The sequence below is a fragment of the Watersipora subatra genome, chromosome 3 (assembly GCF_963576615.1).
Source record: "Watersipora subatra chromosome 3, tzWatSuba1.1, whole genome shotgun sequence".
Taxonomy (NCBI): Eukaryota; Metazoa; Bryozoa; class Gymnolaemata; order Cheilostomatida; family Watersiporidae; genus Watersipora; species Watersipora subatra.
The window spans coordinates 53,076,435-53,101,313 of NC_088710.1; the positions used below are offsets into that span (position 1 = coordinate 53,076,435).

At 35.2% G+C, this 24,879-nt stretch overlaps 1 protein-coding gene across 1 annotated transcript; it reads left to right on the forward strand.

Moving 5' to 3' along the window:
* The first annotated feature begins 1,253 nt into the window (after positions 1 to 1,253).
* LOC137390725 (RCC1-like G exchanging factor-like protein) lies at positions 1,254 to 24,322 on the forward strand. Its single transcript, XM_068077047.1, has 9 exons — positions 1,254 to 1,446; positions 6,456 to 6,677; positions 7,121 to 7,249; positions 7,340 to 7,537; positions 7,861 to 7,971; positions 11,948 to 12,109; positions 13,520 to 13,693; positions 18,453 to 18,538; positions 23,559 to 24,322. The coding sequence occupies exons 1-9, from the start codon at positions 1,254 to 1,256 to the stop codon at positions 23,634 to 23,636; spliced, it is 1,353 nt and encodes a 450-aa protein (XP_067933148.1). The 3' UTR covers positions 23,637 to 24,322.
* Positions 24,323 to 24,879: the final 557 nt, after the last annotated feature.

Sequence of the window (24,879 nt, forward strand, 5' to 3'; positions counted from 1 at the left end):
TGTTCAATTAAAGGTGGCATTCAATTAGCGGTTTTATGGTAGCCCAATTTACAAATCAACCTTGTGCAGCAGTATCAGATATTCCATGAAAAGTGGCTTGGCTACTAATTAATGCTGTAACTGCATTACATGATTATTACTCTTGTTATGACGATTTTTAATTAATAGAATTAATTTGACTATACCGCAACTTGTAAAAAGTAAATTGACATTTAAAAAATTTATTTGGTGTTTAGAAGGTTTCAGAGCTACTTGTAGGGTTATCAAATTTCATAAGGAACAACGTTTGTATAAGTTGATAAAACTTATTCTGACAATTTCTAGTGTTGTGATCTCTACATTGTAAGTGTATGAATAAACGTTTGCCATTTCATTTTTGCATGAGGTATGGGTTTTCATTCAGTTTGTGAACTTTACTGAATATAAAAAAGTATAGGGTGAAAAACTTAACAGATTTTACCGCATTGTTCTAAGTTTACAAGTGACCAGCTTCATCAAAGTAGTCTGCTACTTGTAAAAATTAAGATATGATAGAGTTTAAAATTAAGCTATAAGATAGAGTTTGGATTTCCTTATTGCATGTTTAGGCGTGCTTCTACAATTACTGTTACCATATATAATCTCTGCATCAGCTCATTGATTCCCATTTTAAATATTTCGATCAACATTGAACATATTTAAATTATTTAAGGGATGACCTAATTCAAAAACATTAACAAAGTATTTACGGGAACTTAGTATGAAACATTCACTTTGTAACTGGAATTTAAATACTAATGAACTGTTTGTTCTCCTTTAAAAAGTTGTTCATCATAAAAGTTCAATAAGTATGGCTGCCGTTAATAAATTTGTGGTTGACCACTGGATGATTTAGTTTATAGTCATACTGCTTTCCATTTATTTTACAGCTGAATTTAGACATATGAGTTTTAATTACAAGAAATAGCACACTGTTTTTTAGTTCAAAGAAGATAGGATAAATCTCATGATACATGTATGTCATCAATAGGTATTTTATATACATTTGTGTAGAGTTGGTATGCAACAGTGAACGTACAGCTAAGACAGAGACTTGCTAAGGTGCAAAACAGTTGAAGTAGCTGATGTCAAAGAAGAACTATAAGATAATAAAATTAACCTGAATCTAGCAAGTTAGTTTGTATAGGTATTGTAGGAACTGTTTCAGTGTTTAGCTATGTGTAATCAGTGTGAAATTTTGCACAATTCATTTGTTCTAATGTTTTTTAGAAATGATGTTGGACAATCTAACTGTATGCCAAATTTATCGGTTTGCCAAATTCTTTCATCCTGGTAATCGCAGTTTCTCAACTTCACGAATCTTCTTGAAGAAACAGGAAGAGAAGCCTCTTCTCAAGTACATCGGAAAGCACCATACTAGAGCTAAACGTATCTATGTCTGGGGGAATACTCGCACTGGTGCATTAGGTAATGTGATTGATTTTACTAATCATCATATATGTTTTCTAAGCATATATACATTATATACCAGTGGAATGACCGGTGTTGCACGGGTATTAAAATTCAGCTCATAAATACTGATAGCAATGCCACACTTATAAACTCAGCTTATAAACAATGTCTTTAACCTGGCACATTGCCAATGGCTAATTTAAAGGTTGACTTGCAACAAAATTCACATTACAGTTATTTGGTATCAAAATATTCACCATGTCTTACTCTGTTGTGTTGTAGGTGCCAAATGCGTGGAAATGTGATTACAAGCGCTTAAAAGCTCAAAAACGAAAAGCCGCCATAGATTGGAATCTCTTTATTTATCTGACGTATTCATTACAGTTTGGTTATCGTCTTGTCACATGATGTTCTCACGTGAATTGAAAGGCCAATAAAAAGCTCAATATAAAATTTATTGTAGCACTAGTTTATGACAAACTCTTCGGGTTTTACCGAAGACCCCGTATCAAATATAGATGCTCGCTACTTTACAGTTTTGTTTCGGCTTGGACTAATTGTCAAGTCGTAATCTGATCATGTGACCCAATACTTCAAAAATAATTTTTGCAGCACTTTTCGATTATCACAGGTTACCAACAGGCTCGTCATGATTATCAGACAATGATATGTACTCCTTCGAGCTAAGGTTGAACAGTTTAACGATTTTTTACGGTAAGTTATAAGATATCAGTGCTAAAAGTGACAGCATTACAATGACGAAATAGACGCGTAAGAACAATAGACATGGTTTTATTGAATGCGTGAAGTATATTTGTGAAATATTTCGACGAATAAGGTTGTATGAAAGTGTAAACAGAAACCATCTAACACAGCTACATCACATTTCAGCCGTTTTGGAAAGAGAATCCAAACTACGACGGTCTCGTGTGGCTGCGATTAACTGTTGGTTTTTTAGCTTTTAAGAGCTTGTAATAACATTCCCACATATTTTGCACCTACAACACAACAGAGTTAGACATGGCGAATCTTTTCATATCAAATAACTGTAATGTGAATTTTGTTGCAAGTCAACCTTTAAGTAAGCTCCTACTAATACATAGAATTATGTTGCGCCGTAATGGAGAGCGTTAGCGTATTTTCACTTACATAGCGACATATACCGCCCAATGAATCCATTAATCTCGCCGTAGCTAAATTGGTAAGGCGAACTTTTTCAAACTGTAACTTTTAAATTTCATATCATGGAAGAAGTGTTTTATTGAAATAAATTAGGAGGAAAAATAAAACTTTAAAGGTGTTTAAATGTAAATGTGAAACCATTAGCACGTAATGGCTAAATATAGTTTGTCTTTCTATGATTGCAATGAAAAATTATTTGGTATGCAATTATATGATTTTAGTTTGTTTCAGTGTTGACATCATAAGGCAAAAATATCGAATAGACGTATAGAGTGGTATAAAAACCCATAGTAATTACCTAATGCAATCACCTCCTGGTGAAACTCATCAAAATCATCATTAAAAATAGTAACAAAATGATATGTTAACCTTAGTAACTATAGTTATCTACAGTAACTTTAGTGCATTTTGTGCTTATGATTTGCAAGAAAATGTAACATTACAACATACAACATGCAGAGTTCTTACCTTCGAGACAGACGTGTGATTTTAGCTTACTAAAAACATACCTGAAGGAAGTGTTTATGTATTTTAGTAAACTTCAAACTTGTAACTAAAGTTTTATCTCTTATCTGTTTGCGCATCTGTTCTCGGCAAAATGTCTGTTATTCCGCAGCTGTTATTCTGGCAAAATTGCATATTGACATTTTTGTTATTTTGTCGTAATCAGCACAACACTCGCCAAATTTTAATTTCGATAGACATTATTGTTGATATCGTCGGGCGGAAAACAACTTCAACCTAGTATGGCGAGGACGAAAAAGCATAGTGTTTCATAGAGTCGGGCAAAAAACTTTTATAACAGGGGCATCATAACCCATGGACGCAATGTATTAATTAATATGCCATTTATCGTGTGATTGAAAAAATGGTATATGATTAGAGCAATAGGATTTTAAGGACTGTGTAGCTCAGTAGTTAAATGTGTGGTTAGAAGCTTGTGGTTGCACTCTCAGTTAGTTCAAATCCAGCACGAAGCGAGCTTTTCATTCCAAGGTTTTAATAACTACACTGACAGACACTGAGATTTATATAATTAGATTACTGCAACTGTACAAAATCGATGACAAAAGTTGGAGGATATGAAAGAAATGTTCGTAGAAAGAGTATGCAAAAGAGACAATGAGATATGAGCCGATAAAAAGCAAAATGAATGTGAAATCAGAAGAGCATTGGTTACCCGCACAAACTTTACCCAGCAGATTTGCAGCTGCATTGCGATAGAAGATTAGTCGTGTTATGTCTTCATATATTTGATGCTTCAACCTTGATCATTTGTATTTTTGCAATGGCTCATTATTTTTAACATAAAAAATTGGCCAAGCTGGGTGACCATGAAGCAGCTTCAATTTTCACACCTACCACAAGTGTATGAAGAGAACGATGCACAAAATTAGTCATCGACTTTGGTTTGTTTGACAGACAGCTCATATTAGCCCTGTATATGGCCGATATTATATGAGCCGATATAACCTATTACCGATATTATATGAGTATCTTTAATATGGTACCATTTAAAGATCATCAACAATGAAATAGCATTTACCGGCATGTTGTTCCAGTCAAATTACAACTATATGCTTGAGTGTTTTTTCTATTTATTTGATATAATTTATAATATTAGTCAGTATTATATGTAATCATAAATGGTATTATTAGACATGAGCCTGTAGTGTATCTACAAATTCCATCTATAAAACAATAGTTGAAAAGCTTCCCTTAAAGGTTGACTTGCAACAAAATTCACATTACAGTTATTTGATATGAAAAGATTCACCATGTCTTACTCTGTTGTATTGTAGGTGCAAAATATGTGGGAAGGTGATTACAAGCTCTTAAAAGCTCAAAAATGAACAGTTAATCGCAGCCACACGAGACCGTCGTAGTTTGGATTCGCTTTACAAAACGGCTCAAATGTGTTAGATGGTTTCTGTTTACACTTTCATGCAACCTTATTCGTCGAAATATTTCACAAATATACTTCACGCATTCAATAAAACCATGTCTATTGTTCTTACGCGTCTATTTCATCGTCATTGTTATGCTTTCACTTTTATCAGTGATATCTTATAACTTACCATAAAAATTCGTTTAATTTTTTAGCCTTAGCTTGAAGGAGTAAATATCATTGTCTGATAATCATGACGAGCCTGTTGGTCATTTTTGATAATTGAAAAGTGCTGCAGAAATTATTTGCGAAGTATTGGGTCACATGATCAGATTACGACTTGACAATTAGATCAAACCGAAACAAAACTGTAACGTAGCGAGCATCTATATTTGATACGGGGTCTTCTGTAAAACCCGAAGTGTTTGTCATAAACTAGTGCTACGATAAGTTTTATATTAAGCTTTTTATTGCCCTTTTAATTCACGGGAGAACATCACGTGACAAGATGATAACCAAATTTCATGGTTACGTCAGAGAAATAAAGAGATTCCAATCTACAGCGGCTTTTTGTTTTTGAGCTTTTAAGATCTTTTAATCACATTTCCACATATTTGGCACCTACAACACAACAGAGTAAGACATGGTGAATCTTTTGATACCAAATAACTGTAATGTGAATTTTGTTGCAAGTCAACCTTTTAGGATGACAAATTAATTGTCACATCTATTTTTGTGTTTCATTCGCATATAAGATGTGTTGCATTTTTATGGAGTAGTAAATCTTTTAACTAGTAACTATCCGTGTCTAAGCTTTGAAATATTGTATTTTGTTATTTTATTGCAAGTGTTTCAAACTGTAGCCATGTGAAATGATAATACATATATTAAGTTTGAATGAATGTTAAGTGGATTAGGTCAAACTGAGCCCTTGACAGTGTTCTCAAAGTTTCTGCAAGCACTAAGTTAGCATCAACAAATATGCATAATGGACCTCTTGAGAGCGCAAATAAAAAGCGCAAGTAAAAAGCACAGGAAATGTCTTAGTGTTTATTACACTTCTAGCAGTTAGACTAGGAGATGGCCGATACGTGTATGTGAGTGGAGCTGCAGTGAGTAAACAAAGACATGTTGTAATCAATTATTAGAAAATCAGCCTATTATCGGACATATTTTTAATGTCTGAGGTTAGCTTCTACAGCTGAAAAGATATGGTGAAGAACAAGGGGCTCACAGGAAAGAGTCACGCTTACGAGTGACCTTCAGTGAGAACAGAACATTAACTTAGTTTAAAGCTATTTTGTTCAGTTCTTTTTCAGTTGATTGAGCCATGACCATGGACTTTAATAGCCCAAATATTTGCCTTGTTTTGTCACCGGCAAAAGGTTGTTTGTTTTAGTCTTAAATGTAATAACAGTATTAATTCAAATATACTTATTCCCATTTATATATGCCTATATTTTTATTTGCATTAATAAACTGGTCGCGAGAGGAGGGAGGGCGAGTAAAAGGGAGAAAAATGTTTGATTTACCTGATGGTTTGATTTATAAAATTAAACCTTGTAAAATAGATACTGCATGTAGATATAGCTCTCTTTAAATTATATATTTTTATGTTTTTTGTCGGAAAAGTAGTATAAAAATAATGCTGAAGCAACTGTTGTATTCCTACTGGTCACTTACCAGTAAGAAGAATCTTTAGTAAAGAACCTGCTGTCACTGGTTTCTCCACTATATAGTGGGATCTAGTCCTTTTACGTCATGTGACGTCCTGATCCGGGTTACGGCGAGAGACTCCGTAGCCTCGGAACCTATAATGTGCATAGACGCATTTTTAACAGCAACATTTTAGTAGACAATTTATGCTATCACAATCTTTACATGTATTATTAGTTAATCTCATCTGTCAGATCGTATTGTTACTTATCTAGTGTTTGTTTTATTTCATTCTTAGGAGTTCCGACATTTCTTTACCCTAAAGATGGAAAGAGACAGCTATTGGCCCAATTCAAGCCATACAACTTACATTGGCCTATCAGAGCAGGGTTCGATGTCACACACATAGCAGCAGGCTGTGGTTTCACCATACTTGCTGGATCCATGAAGGATAAGTCACTAGCTTTGTACGGCTTTGGCCTCAACACAGATTCCCAGCTTGGCTTTCATTCCAGCAATGGTAAAAATTGAAATGTGTTCTAGTTTTATCGTGTTATGAAAAGTTCACATCGTAACTAAGCATGGATGCCTTTAAAACACAAAACCAAGAACAAATAAAGTTCTAGTTTGAAATTTTTATACATGTATATTTATTTTTTTAAATGTTATAATACTCTCTCTTACTACAGACCTACGATATTGTGGATGCAACTTCCGCAATTAACATGACTTTATTTGACAACTTCCAGTCGACTTGCATGAACAAACAATGATTTGCTGACAATCAAATGATAATGTCAGGATTAACAGTGATAAGAATCTGCTTTTCATTGGTACATATTATTTTTACATTTGAAGATAACTTGGTTTATTAAAGTCAAAGTTTGGCACCCTTCGTGAACGTCATTTTCACTCGAACATTGTAAATACACTACGGTCGTGTTTCAAACATTTACATTACAGGCAAAGTTTTGGATTATCTTTTGTCACAGGAAGCGATCGAGTTACCAGATGATTTGGTGCAGTCGCCAGTTGAATTTGTTTCTATCGGCTGTGGAAGAGCTCACACAGTTGTTGCTACTAAGAAGGCCAGTGCGTAAACTTGCTGAATATTGTAGGAATATTAACAATGAAGTTGCTTGGCTTTGAACAATAATCTCATTGGGCTTTTCTCTTCTTCAGTTTTTACCTTCGGAAACAATGCCTTGGGTCAGTGTGGTAGAGACATTGTGGAAGGAGAAGTATATAAAGGAAGTCGCATTGTGCACAAGATAGATATGACAGATGTGGTGAAAGTTGTTTGTGGATATGACCACACCTTGATACTTACAAGTGATGGCAAAGTTTGGAGTTGCGGTCTCGGAACTGATGGGCAAACAGGTTGGTAACGTTCCACAACCAACAAAAACTTTCTTGTAAAATTTTGTTTTGATATAAATTCTGAAAGTAGTTGTTTTCTTATTAATACAAATGCAAATTGGTTTACTTATTTGTTTGCTCAATACAAATGGCATTCATTCCAAGATAAAAAATTATATGGTTCTTGTTTATTCAGAGTCAATATATATTTTTTACCAGGGAAAGCTATTCGACTTATGATTTGACACCCTATAGTCTGCTAGCAGCTGGCAAGCTTTTACATGTGATGTCTGCTTAACCATGCGCTGGCCATCATGTTACGCTGTAGACCTCTTCCATTTTAGGTTTGGGCCATTACAAAACTTCAGGGAAAATCACTCGAGTTGAAGGAGAAATTGTAGATGTGCATATCAAGGATATTGCTTGTCGCTGTGACACAGTCCTCGCAGTATCTGGTAATGTCCGTATTTTCTTGATTGAATATGAATAGATCTACCTTGTTCGTAATGCAAAGAATATTCTCAATATATATGAAAAAATGAAAATGGTTTTGTGAAGCTAATCACATTATTACATACTAATGAAGGGTTGCAATGATTGTAGGATGCTAGTTAAATGCCTTGTGTTGCACGGGTAATAAAAAGGTTTTTGCACGGAAAATTTATTTTTAATCAACATATACAACATTCACCATTCTAACTTTTGAATGAAGGTGTTTGTTTGTTAGTGTGTGTGCTATAAGTTTAATTAAAACTTATGCTATATATATACTTAATATTTATAGCATTTTGATGAAGTCTGGGCGCATCTTTTTCTTGTAGTAGTTTTAGGAAGCTAGCTGAAGCATGCATATTTTAACCAATCGCCAGTAAAGATTAGCGGGTGTAATAAATATGTTCACAATAATTCCATAGTATGGCAAGTAGACCATATGACGTAGTGTATAGCACGCCTGTTTGCAGAACCAGGATTTCCGAGCTCAATTGTGGAGCTAAACGGTTTTTTTTTCGTTCCTTACACTTTTTCGCAATAACTGGACATACGGACAACAGACCAACATATAACAAATGCTTAGATCTATATAAATGTACGTATATAGAAAGTCAAATTTCAGTTCATGATCACCTCAACAAATGACTTTTTTGCATAAAATTTGGTTACGATAGTTGTCACGACGTATGACAGCTACAGTTTTTGACATTTTTGTAAATCATGACTAATATATGTATGTACTAGCTGTGCCTCCTGGTGTTGCCCGGGTATTAAAAATCTATAAAATTATACATATGTATGCAATTCTTCTTCACATAGATGGATACTACATCGCTTGAGTACTATTAAACAGTGCTTGCCTTACAATTTTGAAGTCATAGATCTCAAGAATTCTAGTGCAAGCGGTAACAGTTGGATGGGAAAAGCAAAGAAGGGAATAATTATTTTGATTCAGTCGGGGAGGGGGGGGAGGAAGAAGCAAAGAAGGGAATAATTATTTTGATTAAATCAATAAGAATAAAAAAAACGTGGGTAAACATCTTCAGTTCAATTCCTAACACAATCACCAAAACTAGTATAAAGTAGAAGTGATGTGAAAGAAGAAAGCCCGAAACAAGAAGAGTAAGATTATATAAAAGATTACGCATAAAAGCGAATATAAATAAATACATACAAGTTATAGTAATTTAAAGCTCATCTAGTCTAAGTGGGACTAGTTCCATATCTCTATCACCTCCTCTACTTACACATCAACCATCTGGGCTCTAGGCTATATCTTCATTCTTATTCTCCAAAAAGCTTATGTGACATACAAACCACTTTATTGATTATCCCACGGACAAACGAGCGGAGCGAATGTTTGAGAGTTTTTATGATAAATGCATGTGCACACAACTTACGAAAATTATTCATCAACAATGTCGAAACCCTTGCATCGAAATCTCATCAACAAATTTAACCATTTTTTTGTAGATTCATTAAAGTATAATAACGATACAAAACACATACAAACCTATTTAAACATGTTACCAAGTCTTTGAAAGGTTACCAGAAAATCTTAAAACTAACCCATCTGATCGGATTATACATAAATAGGCAGATTAATTTGGCCGAAAATCGTTATTAAAACTGGCCAAGCCTTACTTTTATCAACATTAAAACTGGCAATCGAAACGCCGAGCGACAGAAAAGAGAACAATTAAGTCGGGCGCATTTCACGAAAAAATAACGTGCACATTTCCCCAGTCTATAGCATTGTCGAATTGGCGACGGTTTCTGTAATTAACGTAGAAGTACAGGAATCGTTTCTTTTTTGCCGATTTAAACGTAATTGACGTTTTGGAAACTTTTGAGTACTTTGGTATTCTAACTGATGTTCAAAACAGTGAAAATAAAGGAAATGACGATGATGTTTTTTTCTAATGATTCTAATGAGATTATTACAATATTTAATTATAAGTTTGGATATTCTTCTTGATACTTCTTGATATTGTTAGCTATGACGTTTTGAAATGTAAACAAAATTGTGCATTGGTTTTCTATTATTACTGTGTTAATAATATTGGTTATTCTAATAGTATCAGTGCATTTTACTTCTAATATTGCATTTCTCCTATTGCAGGAGGAGAGATATAAACATATAATCTTTTCATTTTATTATTGCTGTTTGTCATGATCAAACACTTTTTTAAATAGATTTTCTAAAAATCTATATAAATGTCACAACTTCTTGATATTGTTAGCTATGACGTTTTGAAATGTAAACAAAATTGTGCATTGGTTTTATATTATTACTATATTAATAATATTGGTTATTCTAATAATATCAATGCATTTTACTTCTAATATTGGCCAATATTGCATTTCTCCTATTGCAGGGGGAGAGATATAAACATATAATCTTTTCCTTTCATTATTGCTGTTTGTTGTATATAATAACACCCATACCCAGTACATTACAGCTACCATTGCAGTTATCCTATTGCACTGCAGTGCCATTTGACTGCTAATATTGCATTTCTCAACCATCAGTACCCTTTCTTTTTTTCCAATATCACTTTGGTCGTGGGCTGTATGACAGTGGAATTTCTTGTTACTTTATTTTTGTATATATATCCTATTTTTGTATACTTAGTTTATTGCATAGTTTTATATAATGGATTTATTTGCATGCCATATGTAACCAATATGCTGGCAATCCAGTGCACCGTGAGAGATTATCAGGTTCCAGGGGTTTCATTCTCAACTTTCATCTCCAAGGGCTCGACAAAAAAAAGTACATTTTAGGGGTGTTTTTGGTGGCCAGACACTCTAGAGTGTTTTCATAACAAAGGGTATGTTTTTAGCTTGGTAGCAGTAGATATGGGCCAAACCTGTCTCATTGAGTTCCACACAAGGGGAACATGCCAAAAAGGGGGCAATTAGTCTGTAGTGATGAAGTGATAAGGGGTAGTTTTTTATTAATGTGTAAGTCAGTGGAAAGGGTGCATTTTATAACATCTCAGACTAGCGCTGGGTGATGAATAAAAGAGAGTGAAACCCCCGGGTATCAGGTGTAATAACTATCTGCACAATTATTCCAAACTGTAGGGAGGTAGTTAATCGGTTCAGGTGTTAGAGAGTTGGTCTGACAAGCTAAATGTTGTGAGTTCAAATTCTGTACTATGCAATTTTTTTTTCAACATACAATCAAACACAGCTCCTATTATAGTAAAGACTACTGAATGCCTTGCATTGCCCGGGTAATAAAAAAGTCAGACAAAAAAGACAGAAAAACATTGTGTTCCATTTCATAAGCGAAAATACCTTATAACAGGAGCATCGTAATCCGAGAGTACTGTATTAATTAATAATAAAAAGCATACATCTAGGGTGTGCAATTGCCAAAAGGATATACAGTATATGGTAAGAGCAATGGAAATGATAAAAACGACTTAGCCTTGTAGTGACGAGCACTTGGTAGTAGACTTGTGATTCCAATGTCGCGAATTCAAATCCAGTACGAAGGTGATTGTTCTTTGCTAAAACTTTATCACTATAACTGGACACACGGACACATGATAGATAGACAAACATTGAGATTTATATATATGTATATAGATTACCTAAAGTATTTCTCATCAAGTTTTGAGCTTTGAAATGAAATAAATGGAACACCGTGTATTTCTGTAGCAATATGCATGTTAACGTATGGTGGCTTCAACATGTGAAAAAATGACAGAAAGGATCAACTTCATATGATGAGAGTTGAATAGAATTGGATATTCATGTGCGATACACATAAGTGCGTGTCACATCTGCTTACACCGCTGAATTCAGAAGTCAATGAAGTAAAAACAATCTCAGGCTTTTTTTATTGCGTATTTATACTTTCTTGAGAAACTTTCATTCTCAAATAGATATACACTTGGAGGAAACAGTTATCCTGTTTGTTCACAGCTGAGGGAGACGTGTTTGGATGGGGTAACTCCGAGTATGGCCAGTTGGATATGATAACCAATGATCCCCAAGTGAACTCACCTAGACATCTACCTATCAGTTCAGCCTGTGGCAAGGTGAAGGTCGTTGCTGCCTCTGGCACAAGCTGTGCTCTTTTGAATGGTAATGTTTTAACAATATTGAATTTACTGCCTATTGGTACCACTATATCATTATGTTATTAGCGACAAATAAAATGCACATATCTATATTTAAATCTGATGTGATAATGATAAAGTGAATGCATCTTTTAAAAACAATAACAAGACACTTAAATTGATTTCAATCCTTTGTAGTTTTCTTGCATGCTAGTATGTTTCTAACCGTTCCACGTACTTTCGCAGGATCAGTAGCTCGATAACAAATAGGAATTATAATCATTATTGCTACATGTATTAGCCAACTATTCATACGAACAGCAGAAAAACTGAGCGTTATTATTATGCCATTTTTCATATTTAAGGTTTTCGTACAGAGTCGCTTAAGATGACCCAATATTATTTGCCTAAACAAATCCCACTACCAATATAATCACAAATACTACTTTGCTTATTTTCTGTGCACATTGTTGAGAAATTTGGGACTATCATATGCCACAGCTTATTTATGAGTCATATTATATACTTATTGCGATACGTTGGATGTCGGCATAGTTTGTTACCCCAGGCTTACTATTAATCCTGGGATTGACTGGAATTTTTTTCTTTCCCAATCAGATGGCTCGCAGTATGTGTGTAGATTTTAAACACAAATTGCTGAACTGCTTTCAATGAATGCATTCGTTGGGGGATGATTGTCCTTAACGATGTCCTTAATACATGCGGAGGTGCATTCTTGGGTTTCTAATCAGGTGGGTGTTTAAGAAGCTGGTTCTCAGGAACCAGGAGCGGTTTTGACACCTAATATTTTTCGTGATTTGAAGGAAGGTACAGCGCGTATGAGTGTGAAGTTTGAGCAGAATCGGCCAAAAATGTTGAAACCCATTATATTTGCGCAAACAAATACAGACAGACTATCAGACAGACACAATGACAAAGTGGGATTTATTAATAAAGATTTTTAATGTTTCTATCGAACTTTTTCAAATATGTTACAAAGTATGTAACATTTCCTATTTTTAACTGCAGTAGAAATATGAAGAAAGATATGTTTGTTTGCGCTATATATGCTTATGTAAAGTTTTGTGTAGGCATTGGTAAACATGTGTAGGTAGCAGCACTGGAAGGGAAATCCAATTTTAGTTTTTGAATAAATCAGAATATGAAAAAGATGTAACTGCAGAAGGATTTTAGTTTCTCATGTCAAACTTCCTATTGGACGTTGAGGGTGTGTTCATACCACATTTCTGTACCCGTTTAGTATACTAGCTTTAGTTTTCATTGCTTGTGGCTTTTTGTGGATTAAGCTTTTTTTTCAGGTGTCTTCAACATTTAAAGTTCACCATTATAAAAGCCGTGAGATGTCACCAAGTGACATTTCTTTTCAAATGGCTCTCATTAAAATTTATCTCCACATGCGTAATTATGTTTGAAGAGAAAGGTGAGGTCTATGTCTGGGGTTATGGCATCTTGGGAATGGGACCTAAGGTTCAGGAGTCGACCGAACCACAACTCCTCCCTATGCCTCTCTTTGGTTTAACTGCCTTTTCTAAAGATATTCAAGTCACGGGCATATACAGTGGAATCAGCTGCCTGGCAGCCCTTACTAGTAAGTGCACATTCTCTGTGTCCAGCTGTCTGTATTTGTTTTCTTCATTTAAAATCTTCCCTCATGTAATGACTCATATTGGTACGGACCATCATTTGTGTTATAATAAGCAGTCTAGTATTCCAGCCCTTCTAACGCGAACAATGATGAGCAAGCCATTCCAGTTTTTCCAATAATTTATATAGTATAATTCTGTGTGTACATCAGCATTGTTATAAATCTTTGTCGGAATTTATTTTTGTGTACAAATAAAGCACTATTCTACATCTATATGAGCTATGGAATGATGTTTTATTTGGATTTGAGTTTGCTATATGCTTCAACTGGTAAATATTAACACCTTTGCTGCACCAAGCAGTTATATAGTCTAATGATACAGTGAATACCAGGGTGGCAAGCATGCTAATAATTGCATTGGTTTTTACTATTGAAAGTCTTAAAGGTTGACTTGCAACAAAATTCACATTACAGTTATTTGGTATCAAAAGATTCGCCATGTCTTACTCTGTTGTGTAGTAGGTGCCAAATATGTGGGAATGTGATTAAAAGCTCTTAAAAGCTCAAAAACAAACAGAAAATCGCAGCGACACGAGACCGCCCTAGTTTGGATTCGTTTTCCAAAACGGCTAAAATGTTATGTATGTGTGGGAGATGGTTTATGTTTACACTTTCATGCATCCTTATTCGTCAAACTATTTTCACAAATATACTTCACGCTTGCGATAAAAACCATGTCTATTGTTCTTACGCGTCTATTTTATCGGCATCGTAATGCTGCAACTTTGAGCACTAATATCTCAAAACATAGCGTAAAAATATGTTTAATTTTTTAAACTTAGCTTGAACGATTGCATATCATCCTCTGATAAAAGTGATGAGCCTTTTGGTCCGCTATGATGATCGAAAAATGCTGTAGAAGTTGTTCGCGCTATATGGCGGGAATTGTAAGTCACATGATCAGATAATGTTAGTTTCAGTTCAAGTTTGATCTATCGCAAATAACAGATACGCTTTCTCGTATTAAACTTGTTAATTTCAATTCGTCATAATCTCTAACCCGCCACGTCGTGTTTGTGCAGCTGGCAAGCTGAGAAGCACCTTTTTTCTTGCCCAAGAGCAGAGAAAAGACCAGACCTTCACCGGGCGTGGAGCAACTGGGTGAAGCTGGATGTGACAAACTTTATTTATTCGCCTACTTACTCTTACCTTTGTTTTCGCCATTTCAAAGACGACATGTTTTCTAACCTGTTTGCATACTCCACATGCCACCAAAGCACGTGAGTAATTTATTTTATGAACCACTTGTATTAGTAGTAGTAACTCGGGTTATTTTCTAGTATTCTCCTAATACTACTGTATTAATCTATATTTAATATTACAATATTAATGTCATTTAATTGTAAAATGATATTATTAGTATTTTATCTTTTTAATTACGTGTATTATTCTTATTATAATAACAAAACTAATTCATACTGCATATCTATCTGTAAAACGTAATATATTAATCTATAATTGATAAAATAATGTTATAAGTTTCAGGATTAATTTCGCCAAATTTCTTAACCCCACTCACTTATAGATATGTTATATAAAATAGTTATTGTCATTTTCTGGTATCATCGTTAATAGCATATTAGTATTATTAGATGATTATTATTAGTATTAGATGATGAAGAGTTTGTGCCAACCTCTGAAGACTGGGAAGAGTTTGAGCGCTGTGTTGGCCAGCGTCAAACACTCTCCAATTACATGTAAGATAGAGCTGAACTTAACCAAACTTGACAAAATATAAAGAATATCCATAGAGTTATTACTCACATTTTTATGTTAACAATATCATGGATTCTGATAAGGTTTTGTAAAATCTGTGTCATGATTGCATGGCTATATATTTATTCTTTTTCTGATCAAGCAAATATGATATAATAACAGGAAATGATGTTGTACAAATCTTATTGCAAGTCAACTATTGTGTTGTGATTTCAGACCCAAATCCTCCTTCAAAGAGAAGAAAATAATAGTAAGTGTGACAGCACTCCAGCGACTATTTCACTGTCACGCCTGCGCCCTCCCCTGCTCATTCACGATGGTGCGAGAAGGCGGATGGGTAGAGTTCAAGGTTACATGTGCCTCCTGTCATCAATCGTACACTTGGGAAACAACTGCCAGGGTGAACAGAGCTCACGTCATCAACCCCCCTGCTGGCAGCTGCATCACTCTTTTCTGGCGGATGCCTTATGCAGAACCTCCGTTTTCTGTCACTCCTGAACATCGCGATACCAAGCCACAGCGTTTGCCTCTACCAACAAAGAGAATACTTACATGGTGTGAGTGTTAATATTTACTCATAAACTTGGAAAATGTGAGTAAAAGCTAGGCACACTAATTGAATAACGACATTTAGAAACAATTTTTTTCTTGAAATGAAAATATGTCATTCTTCAAGCGAAATATATTATAATTTGAAATTCTGATTCTTCATCATAATATAACACAAAAAGGGGGAAGAGGATTCTACATTCTTAGACTAATGATACAAATTAATTTTGTATAATGAAGTTTTACAATATTTTACAGTGTATTGCTGAGCAGTACACCCTGCATAACGAGGGATTGATGGCAGCAATCGATTGGGAGCTTGATTTGGCAGGTGACAGTAGATGTGATAGTCCGGGGCATTGCGCACTATACGGAGCCTACACTATGATGGATCAGAGCTGCGGTTTAATAGTCAGCAGCCATCTTGTCAAAGGTAAAACTTTGACAGTTTTCACTTCACAGCCTGACAAAAGCCGAAATTTTTTAGTAGTTATTAATACATAAACATGAAGTTGCTGATCTAGCTAAATAATTCATTCAAATAATGTGAAAGTGATTGTTGGTCGTAATTTTTTACTTTGCAGTCAACGGAGACCACCAGCTCTAACGCCATGGAGCTGGAAGGCTTCAAGCGATGCCAGTCCGATCTAATTTCCCACGGCCTGAGAGTGAGGTCCATTACAATGGATGCTGTTACAAAGGTTGTGTGCATACCGCAAGCTTGTGTTTTGGCTTATGCCACAAATTCGTCGCGGTGAGTGACGGCCTCTACCTGCCTGCTTGGTGTCTAAAATTTGGGCTCTTTTCTCACCAACGGATGATGAAGAAGAGTTGGCAGACTTGCAAACAAGATTTGCGGCATAAACCAAAACACAAGATTGCGGTATGCACACAACCTTTTCCGAGCATTTGGCGATGGCTCTCCAAATGGAAATAGATTATCTACCAAAACAATTATTGAAAAACAATAATTGCTGATCATCAAAATAATCTCGATCTTTATATAATAAAATCATAAAACTAATACACTCTCTACTGTAGTAAGTGTACAAGCCAAATATAACAATTCTCCTTGTGTTCCACGAGTTCAGAATATGTGTGTTCAACCGATGTATTAAATGTGTAACACAAGAATTGTAGATAATGCATGACACATTAGCATAGCTTTGGTGTTATTGGCATTAAATGAAAATCCAACTCACTATGATATCGCAGGTAATTATTCCACCCCAACTCAGGAGTGCAGGCGCCACAAGTTCGTCCACACCAGGATGCATACACAGGCATTCATGCTCCCCGCGGTCATGGAGACGATGCGCAAACTCAGCATCATGGCAGCACAAACATTCAGGAAGAGATGGCATGTCTTGACAGCGCTTGAAGACACACCACTCTGTAGCCGGTGGTATTAGCTCCTAAAGAAATGAACAGATATGTCTATGCAACCATAGCTAATACATCAGGTCGATGTTATCCAACAGTATATCAGTGCAGCACTAGATTTAAATATTAAAATTGTTAATGTTGTCATTCGAGAAAAATCTGTAATGATTTTTTCGCAATATGAAGCGATAATTATCATCATTAAAATCATATACATGTATATAATAATAATATTCGTTCTATCACTCTCAAGCTAAAACTATTACTACTGGCTAGCTTGGCACATAAGAGCTGGCTAGTGGCGGTGCTTACTTGCTGGGAGGTTTGATTCTGTTGAGGATCTTCTTCAGATGGAGCGTCAGGCTCGAAACGCCAGGGTTTTAACTCTTCAGAATTTGACATTTTTTATGATCGCAACTCGAACATGTACATGTATGTTGAATAGTCGGACGGAATGGCCAAGCTGAAACTGTAAAGTAGCGAGCATCTATATTTGATACGGGGTCTTAGGTAAAACCCGAAGTGTTTGTCATAAACTATTGCTACGATAAGTTTGATATTGAGCTTTGTATTGGCCTTTCAATTCACGCGAGAACATCACGTGACAAGACAATAACCAAAATCCGCGGATACGTCATCGAAATCAAGAGATTCCAATCTTTTTGTTCCAGGCTTTTTGTTTTTGAGCTTTTAAGAGCTTTTAATCACATTTCCACATATTTGGCACCTACCACACAACAGAGTAAGACATGGCGAATCTTTTGATACCAAATAACTGTAATGTGAATTTTGTTGCAAGTCAACCTTTAAGCTTCGAGTTGCTGTATTGAATTGTATTGTTGTTAATATTGTATTGTTGTGTGAAACACCGCTACTAACTGTTGCAATGTGTGATACAGTTGCAAACATAGGCTGCAAATGGTGCTACAAGCTATCAGTTAGTGTTAGCTATCAATTTTAATTATCACTGACATAAAACTTGTAAATATATTTAATAAAGTTACGTGTATGCTAACGTGGTGTTTGTCTTTACCCAGATGTGGATATGCTTTAGATACAAAGAGTCTGTATACCTGGGGCCACAACCCTCATGGTTGTCTCGGTCTTGGACACAAGCAGGACCAGTTCTTTCCCTTTCTTGTGAGTAGCTTTTTCTAGTCTCTGGGCTGTGTTTATCACTAAACCAATTCACTGCAAACAGGATTAATTGCGTCGCTGTCAAGTACAAGGACACGTGGAGTTCTCTTCTACTCATTTAGTTCATAGTCTCATAATCAGGTTGATGCAATCGATTGTGTTTTGATGTTTTTCATCTACTTTCATATTGAGCAAACTTTCTTACTTTCATTGATTGAATATGTTAATTGAATCCATGATTGAATAGTTTATACCATAAAACCTCTAATTGAGTGCCACCTCTATTTGAACGCCACCTCTATTTGAACGCCACCTCCAATTTACCGTCACCCTGAGATACGTTAAAAAATAGAGCGCCACTTTCTAATTGAACGCCACCTCCATTTGACCACCACATTGAGATTTGATCTTTGCGAGCCCAAAATATCAATTTATCAGTAAAAATGTGTCCACAAAATCGTATTAATAATGAATCATTTACTCAATAACAATTAATTCTCTCGGTGTCCAACTCCAAATGTTGTCATTTTATTTTCGTTAAAACTTTAAAAGCAACACCATAGAAATAATTAATAACTGCCTCAGGCTAATAGTAGTTCCTTGTTTAACGCGGTCTTTATACTTCCAAGTATATGTATATAAAAACAGTATACATTTACAATGGTCCAAAGGTTACATTTAGCGAGCAAAACTTACACGTTGCACTTGTGCTAAATGCAACGCGTGAAAGTTTTGCTCTGCCAAAAAATTGTTTGGACACTAATATCGATTAATTCAGCTGTGCAGAAGAAGAATTGAGGTCAGAAGACGTTGTGAAAGGTACTGAACAATCAGAAGATGTTCGTTCCTACGAAAGCAACAATCAGAACGCAGCTGTTCGAGCAAACAATGCAAATATCTTTGTTTTAAAAATGTTAATTTTTGTTTCGGCATGTAATATACATGTAGGTATGGTTCGCTTATGCCACTTGTTCATGAATATATATACTTGTAGCATTTGATCGATTATCGTTATATAACTTAAATTTGCAGATTTATAGCATATTTATTATTCATTGCGATTATCTTAACATGGCCTACAATGGATCGACGCTCATAACTCCTCTTCTATTGTACATTAAAAGCTAGTTTTACTGCAAACTGAAGCAAACATATCATTGAGTGCAATGAGCTTTTATTCAACATTGTTAAATATAGATACAAAATAAATATATGTCTTCAAATTTAGAATGAAATAAAAATTGAAAGCTCCAACGAATTGCTAAGCAGGGCACAGGCTTTCGCAGATTTGCGATATCACAGTGATATCGCAGATTAATTGCAAGCAATAGATAGCAACTGGTAGAGATATCTCTTGGCTTCCCAATACCTAGTGTATTTAGAGATATCACAAGTTGGAGGTAAGTTATCAGATTTATTGCATCCAAAAGGTTTAACATCACTCCACCGGGAAAAGGGAAAATAAATATAGGCGACATTCGCTTTGCCCGGAAAAGGCTAAATTTATCTTCCTAAAATTCTGACGAGCCATTAGAAAAATACAACACCAGCCTCTAAAGAAGGCCGCCACTAAAGAAGAAGGGTTGAAAAATAGGGCGTCATGGCGTTCAATTAGAGGTTTTACGGTATTTCTTTTAACATGCAATATTCCCACGACCAAACACGAGCGAAGTGATTGTTTGGGAGATTTATGATAAATGCATGTGCACACAACTCACAAAAATTATTCATCAACAGCCCTCGCAAACCCTAGTACCGAAATCTCACCAACGAATTTAACCATTTTTCAATGGATTCGTTTAAGTATAATAATGATACAAAACACATATAAACCTACTTAAATATGTTACCAAGTCTTTATTATTTGTAGAAAATTTCCTAAACCTTACCCATCTGATTGGATTATACATAAATAAACAGATTAATTCGGCCTGAAATCGTCATCAAAACTTGACATGCCTTATTTTTATCAAAGTTGATACCGGCAAACGAAACGCCGAGCGACAGAGAATAGGACCATTAAGTCATGCGCATTTCACGAAAAAAACGTCCCCATTTTACCAGTCTATAGCATTGTCCAATTGCCAAAGGTTTCTGTAGAAGTACAATTAACGTAGAAGTACTGAAAAGCAATCGTTTCTTTTTTGCCGATTTTAAAGTAACTGACATTTTGGACACTTATGAGTACTTTGGTATTCCAACTGATGTCCAAAGCAGTGAAAGTAAAGGAAATGACGATGATATTTTGTTAACGATTCTTATGAGATTATTATAATATTTAATTATAAGAATAATTATTCAATTTTATAAGATTTGATTATAAGAATAAGCATTCAAATTTACAAGATCGAAGTATATAGTGACCGATGTTGGGCAATATGTTACTGTTATTATTTTTTCTAAATAGTTTTGTTAAAGGTTGACTTGCAACAAAATTCACATTACAGTTATTTAGTATCATAAGATTCACCATATCTTACTCTGTTGTGTTGTAGGTGCAAAATATATGGGAATGTGATTACAAGCTCTGAAAAGCTCAAAAACGAGCAGTTAATCGCAGCCACACGAGACAGCTGTAGTTTGGATTCGCTTTCCATAACGGCTCAAATGGGACGTAGTTGTTACAGGATGGTTTCTGTTTACACTTTCATGCAACCTCATTCGTTGAAATATTTTCACGAATATGCTTCACGCATTCAATAAAACCATTGTTCTTACGCGTCTGTTTTATCGTCATTGTAATGCTGTCACTTTTAGCACTGATATCTTACAACTTACCGTAAAAAATCGTTAAACTTTGTAACCTTAGCTCAAAGAAGTACATATCATTGTCTGATAATCATGACGAGCCTGTTGGTTACCTGTGATAATCGAAAAGTGCTGCAAAAATTATTTGCGAAGTATTGGGTCACGTGATCAAATTACGACTTGACGATTGAATAATGCCGAAACACAACTGTAAAGTAGCGAGCATCTATATTTGATACAGGGTCTTCGGTAAAACCCGAAGTGTTTGTCATAAACTAGTGCTACGATAAGTTTTATATTGAGCTTTTTATTGGCCTTTCAATTCACGTGAGAACATCACGTGACAAGGCGATAACCAAACTGTAATGACTACATCAGAGAAATAAAGAGATTCCAATCTACGGCGGCTTTTCGTTTTTGAGCTTGTAATCACATTTCCACGTATTTGGCACCTACAACACAACAGAATAAGACATGATGAATCTTTTAATACCAAATAACTGTAATGTGAATTTTGTTGCAAGTCAACCTTTAAATAGATTTTTTTTAAATTTATATAAATATCACAACTTCTTGATATTGTTAGCTATGATGTTTTGAATTGTAAACAAAATTGTGCATTGGTTTTTTATTATTACTGTATTACTATATTAATAATATTGGTTATTCTAATAATATCAGTGCATTTTACTTCTAATATTGCATTTTTCCTATTGCGGGGGAGAGATATAAACATATAATCTTTTCCTTTCATTATTGCTGTTTGTTGTACATAATAACACCCAGTACATTACAGCTACCATTGCAGTTATCCTATTGCACTGCAGTGCCATTTGACTGCTAATATTGCATTTCTCAACCATCAGTACCCTTTCTTTTTTCCATTATCACTTTGGTCGTGGGCTGTATGACGGGAATTTTTAGTGTTATTTCATTGAAAGTATTGTATCCACTAAGACGCTGGCAATCCTGTGCGCCGTGAGAGATCGTAATGTGTAATAACTATGCGCACAATTATTCTTAGATGTGAAAAGGTGGTCTAATGGCGCAGTTGGCGTGCTTACTTTAAAACTATTCTTATAAGCATAAACTGTGTTTCGCTTGATTGTTCCACAGCTCAAAACAAAGTGATAAATAATTTTTTTAACTACTTACAAATATAGCATTGAAATAAATTTGTTATGTAAACCTATAAAAAATACTAAATCATATGTAAGAAACATAACAAATGAAGCAAAAATAAAGAAGAAAAGGTTATTATTATCTGTTCACCTTTCTGTAAAACTCCGGTGAACAGAAGCTGGAGAGTTCGTAGCTAGAGTCGCCAAGTTTATATGGAGATAGTCTATTTTGGGCTAGGTGGATTTTCATTAATATAACCAAAAAAATATTTGGTTGTTTTATTAGATATTGTAACATTTTTTTCTGCTTGGGCCTACCCAGTCTTGTCTCTGGACGGACACTGCTCTTATTGCAGTAAAGAGCACTCTGCCTTGTATTGATTTGTTTTACTATAATGGGCACTGCATTGTTTTCTTGCATTTCATTAAATGACAGGTAGGAGGTAGTTCATATCATCTAATCTCCTTTCAGGCATAATTATGTAATAGCATAGACGAGAGAAAGTTAGGAGGTGACAACACTCGTTATAGGCAGTAAGCTTTATTATTAGTCTGATACAAGCTAGTGAAAATTACTAAAAAAAGGTATTAAAAAGGTAGGTAAAACCTGCCCTAATCTCTTCTGCTCAAGTTTGCCTACTAGTAGTGTATGGCGTTTTATCATCACCATCAATAACCAGTCGCAAAGCTTCAGAGAGTTCAGCTGACAGCAAACTATCATCCACACCCAACTGATCACATTGTTCCCTATTCGTTAAGGCACAATCCACAAAATCAGAAGACATCAATGACACTGGGCAGGAAGTGTTTCATGTCACAACCTATCATTGATTTTTATGAATTTTTTGTAACAAGACAGATAATAGGCTAAAAAACCTGACTCCTAGGTAGTACAACAAAGTTACAAGTTGATGCTGAACTCTAACAGACACGTAGAGAAGGTTAGTTAGGTGTTTCGGGCGTTACTGAGGTATTCATGGGATACAATAGTTATTGTTAGTGGCTGAACATCAGTTGGAGTTCTGCTGAAAAGAGGCCCTCTGATGATATTAATCACCCACTTTCTAGCACCACATAGAACTATACAAGATTAGCATACCAGTTTTAGGTTGATAATGCTTGGATCCTCTTATGTTGATATTGGTTCATACCAGGTGTCCACTGGCAGTGAGGTGAATGATGTGGCTTGTGGAGCAGATCACATGGTCGCCAACTGTAGAGCATTTATATGAGATGGTACTGTTACCAGCTGCAGGTCATACACAGGAGGAGACAGTCATTTGGTGCATAGTGGGCATTTGGTACTACATGTACATTGTCATTTGTTGGTGCAGACATTGCTGTGAGTGGTAGGACAGACATGAGGGAATACTGTGGTACGCGCCAGAGTTTACATGTGGGATGAAACTGGGGTGATCAGCGGAACAAGCATATGAGAGATCATGAGAACCATATCGGAACAAATGGGAAGATTTCATCATTAACACGAGAGCGCGCACGTGTGGGAGCTTATAACCACTTTCCCTGTTTACATATGAAAGGATCATATAACCAATTGAAGACAGCTGTAAAATCTCTCCTTTACTGGTTTATAGTAGCCAGCCACGTATGCTGATATCCAACACCTTAAGTTTCAGTCAATGTGATTTGTTTGTTTTTCTATTTGCATTCGTGTTTATAAGTTTATGTTTCTGCTCTTCGTGGTTCTGTCATTTTGCTACCACCTTTTTAATAGAACCACTCTCGGCGGCACGGGAGTTGTAAATTCAGATATGTTATAGGAATATACCTTACTGTACTTGATGTTTACCAATGGATGTTGATCAGCTAGGAATATTTATTACCACAGCTGGGTATAACTTATTAGTATAGTTGCTAGTATCCTGGCAGTCTTGAGTGCCATGGGATGTCATCAGATGTACCAATAAAGCACAGAGAATAAGTATGTACATAACTATTCTAAATTTTTGGAAGGTTAATGATTAGTGCAAGTACTAGCACCAGGCTGCCAGGTGTCAAGAGTGAATCCTATATGATGCAACCTTTTTTCCCAATCTCCATCCTAACCTTTAGATAGATATACACGGTTCTTATCATAGTAGGGAGAATTTTAAATGTAGGCTTGACTTGTGTTTGCAATCCATTCCGCCTTCCTCCCATAAATTAACTGCTTTGATTTTCGATTCAGTTTCATTAAATTAATCCTTAAATTGTTTCATTTTATTAAAAGTACCACAACATTTCATACAGGCACTGTTGTTCGTAATTGAGACAGTATCGAGTTACATACCATCATAGGATCATAGCCTATGATGGTATGTAACTGTAGATAATTCTTAGATATCTCATTCTAGTAGCAATTATCTAATGCGAGCTGTAGATTTGTTTTTAAGGTTTTGACATCAGGCTTCTAGTAAAGTTACTATATTCTAGGCTTCTATTCTAAAACTATGTAGTAATCTTACAAAAAATATC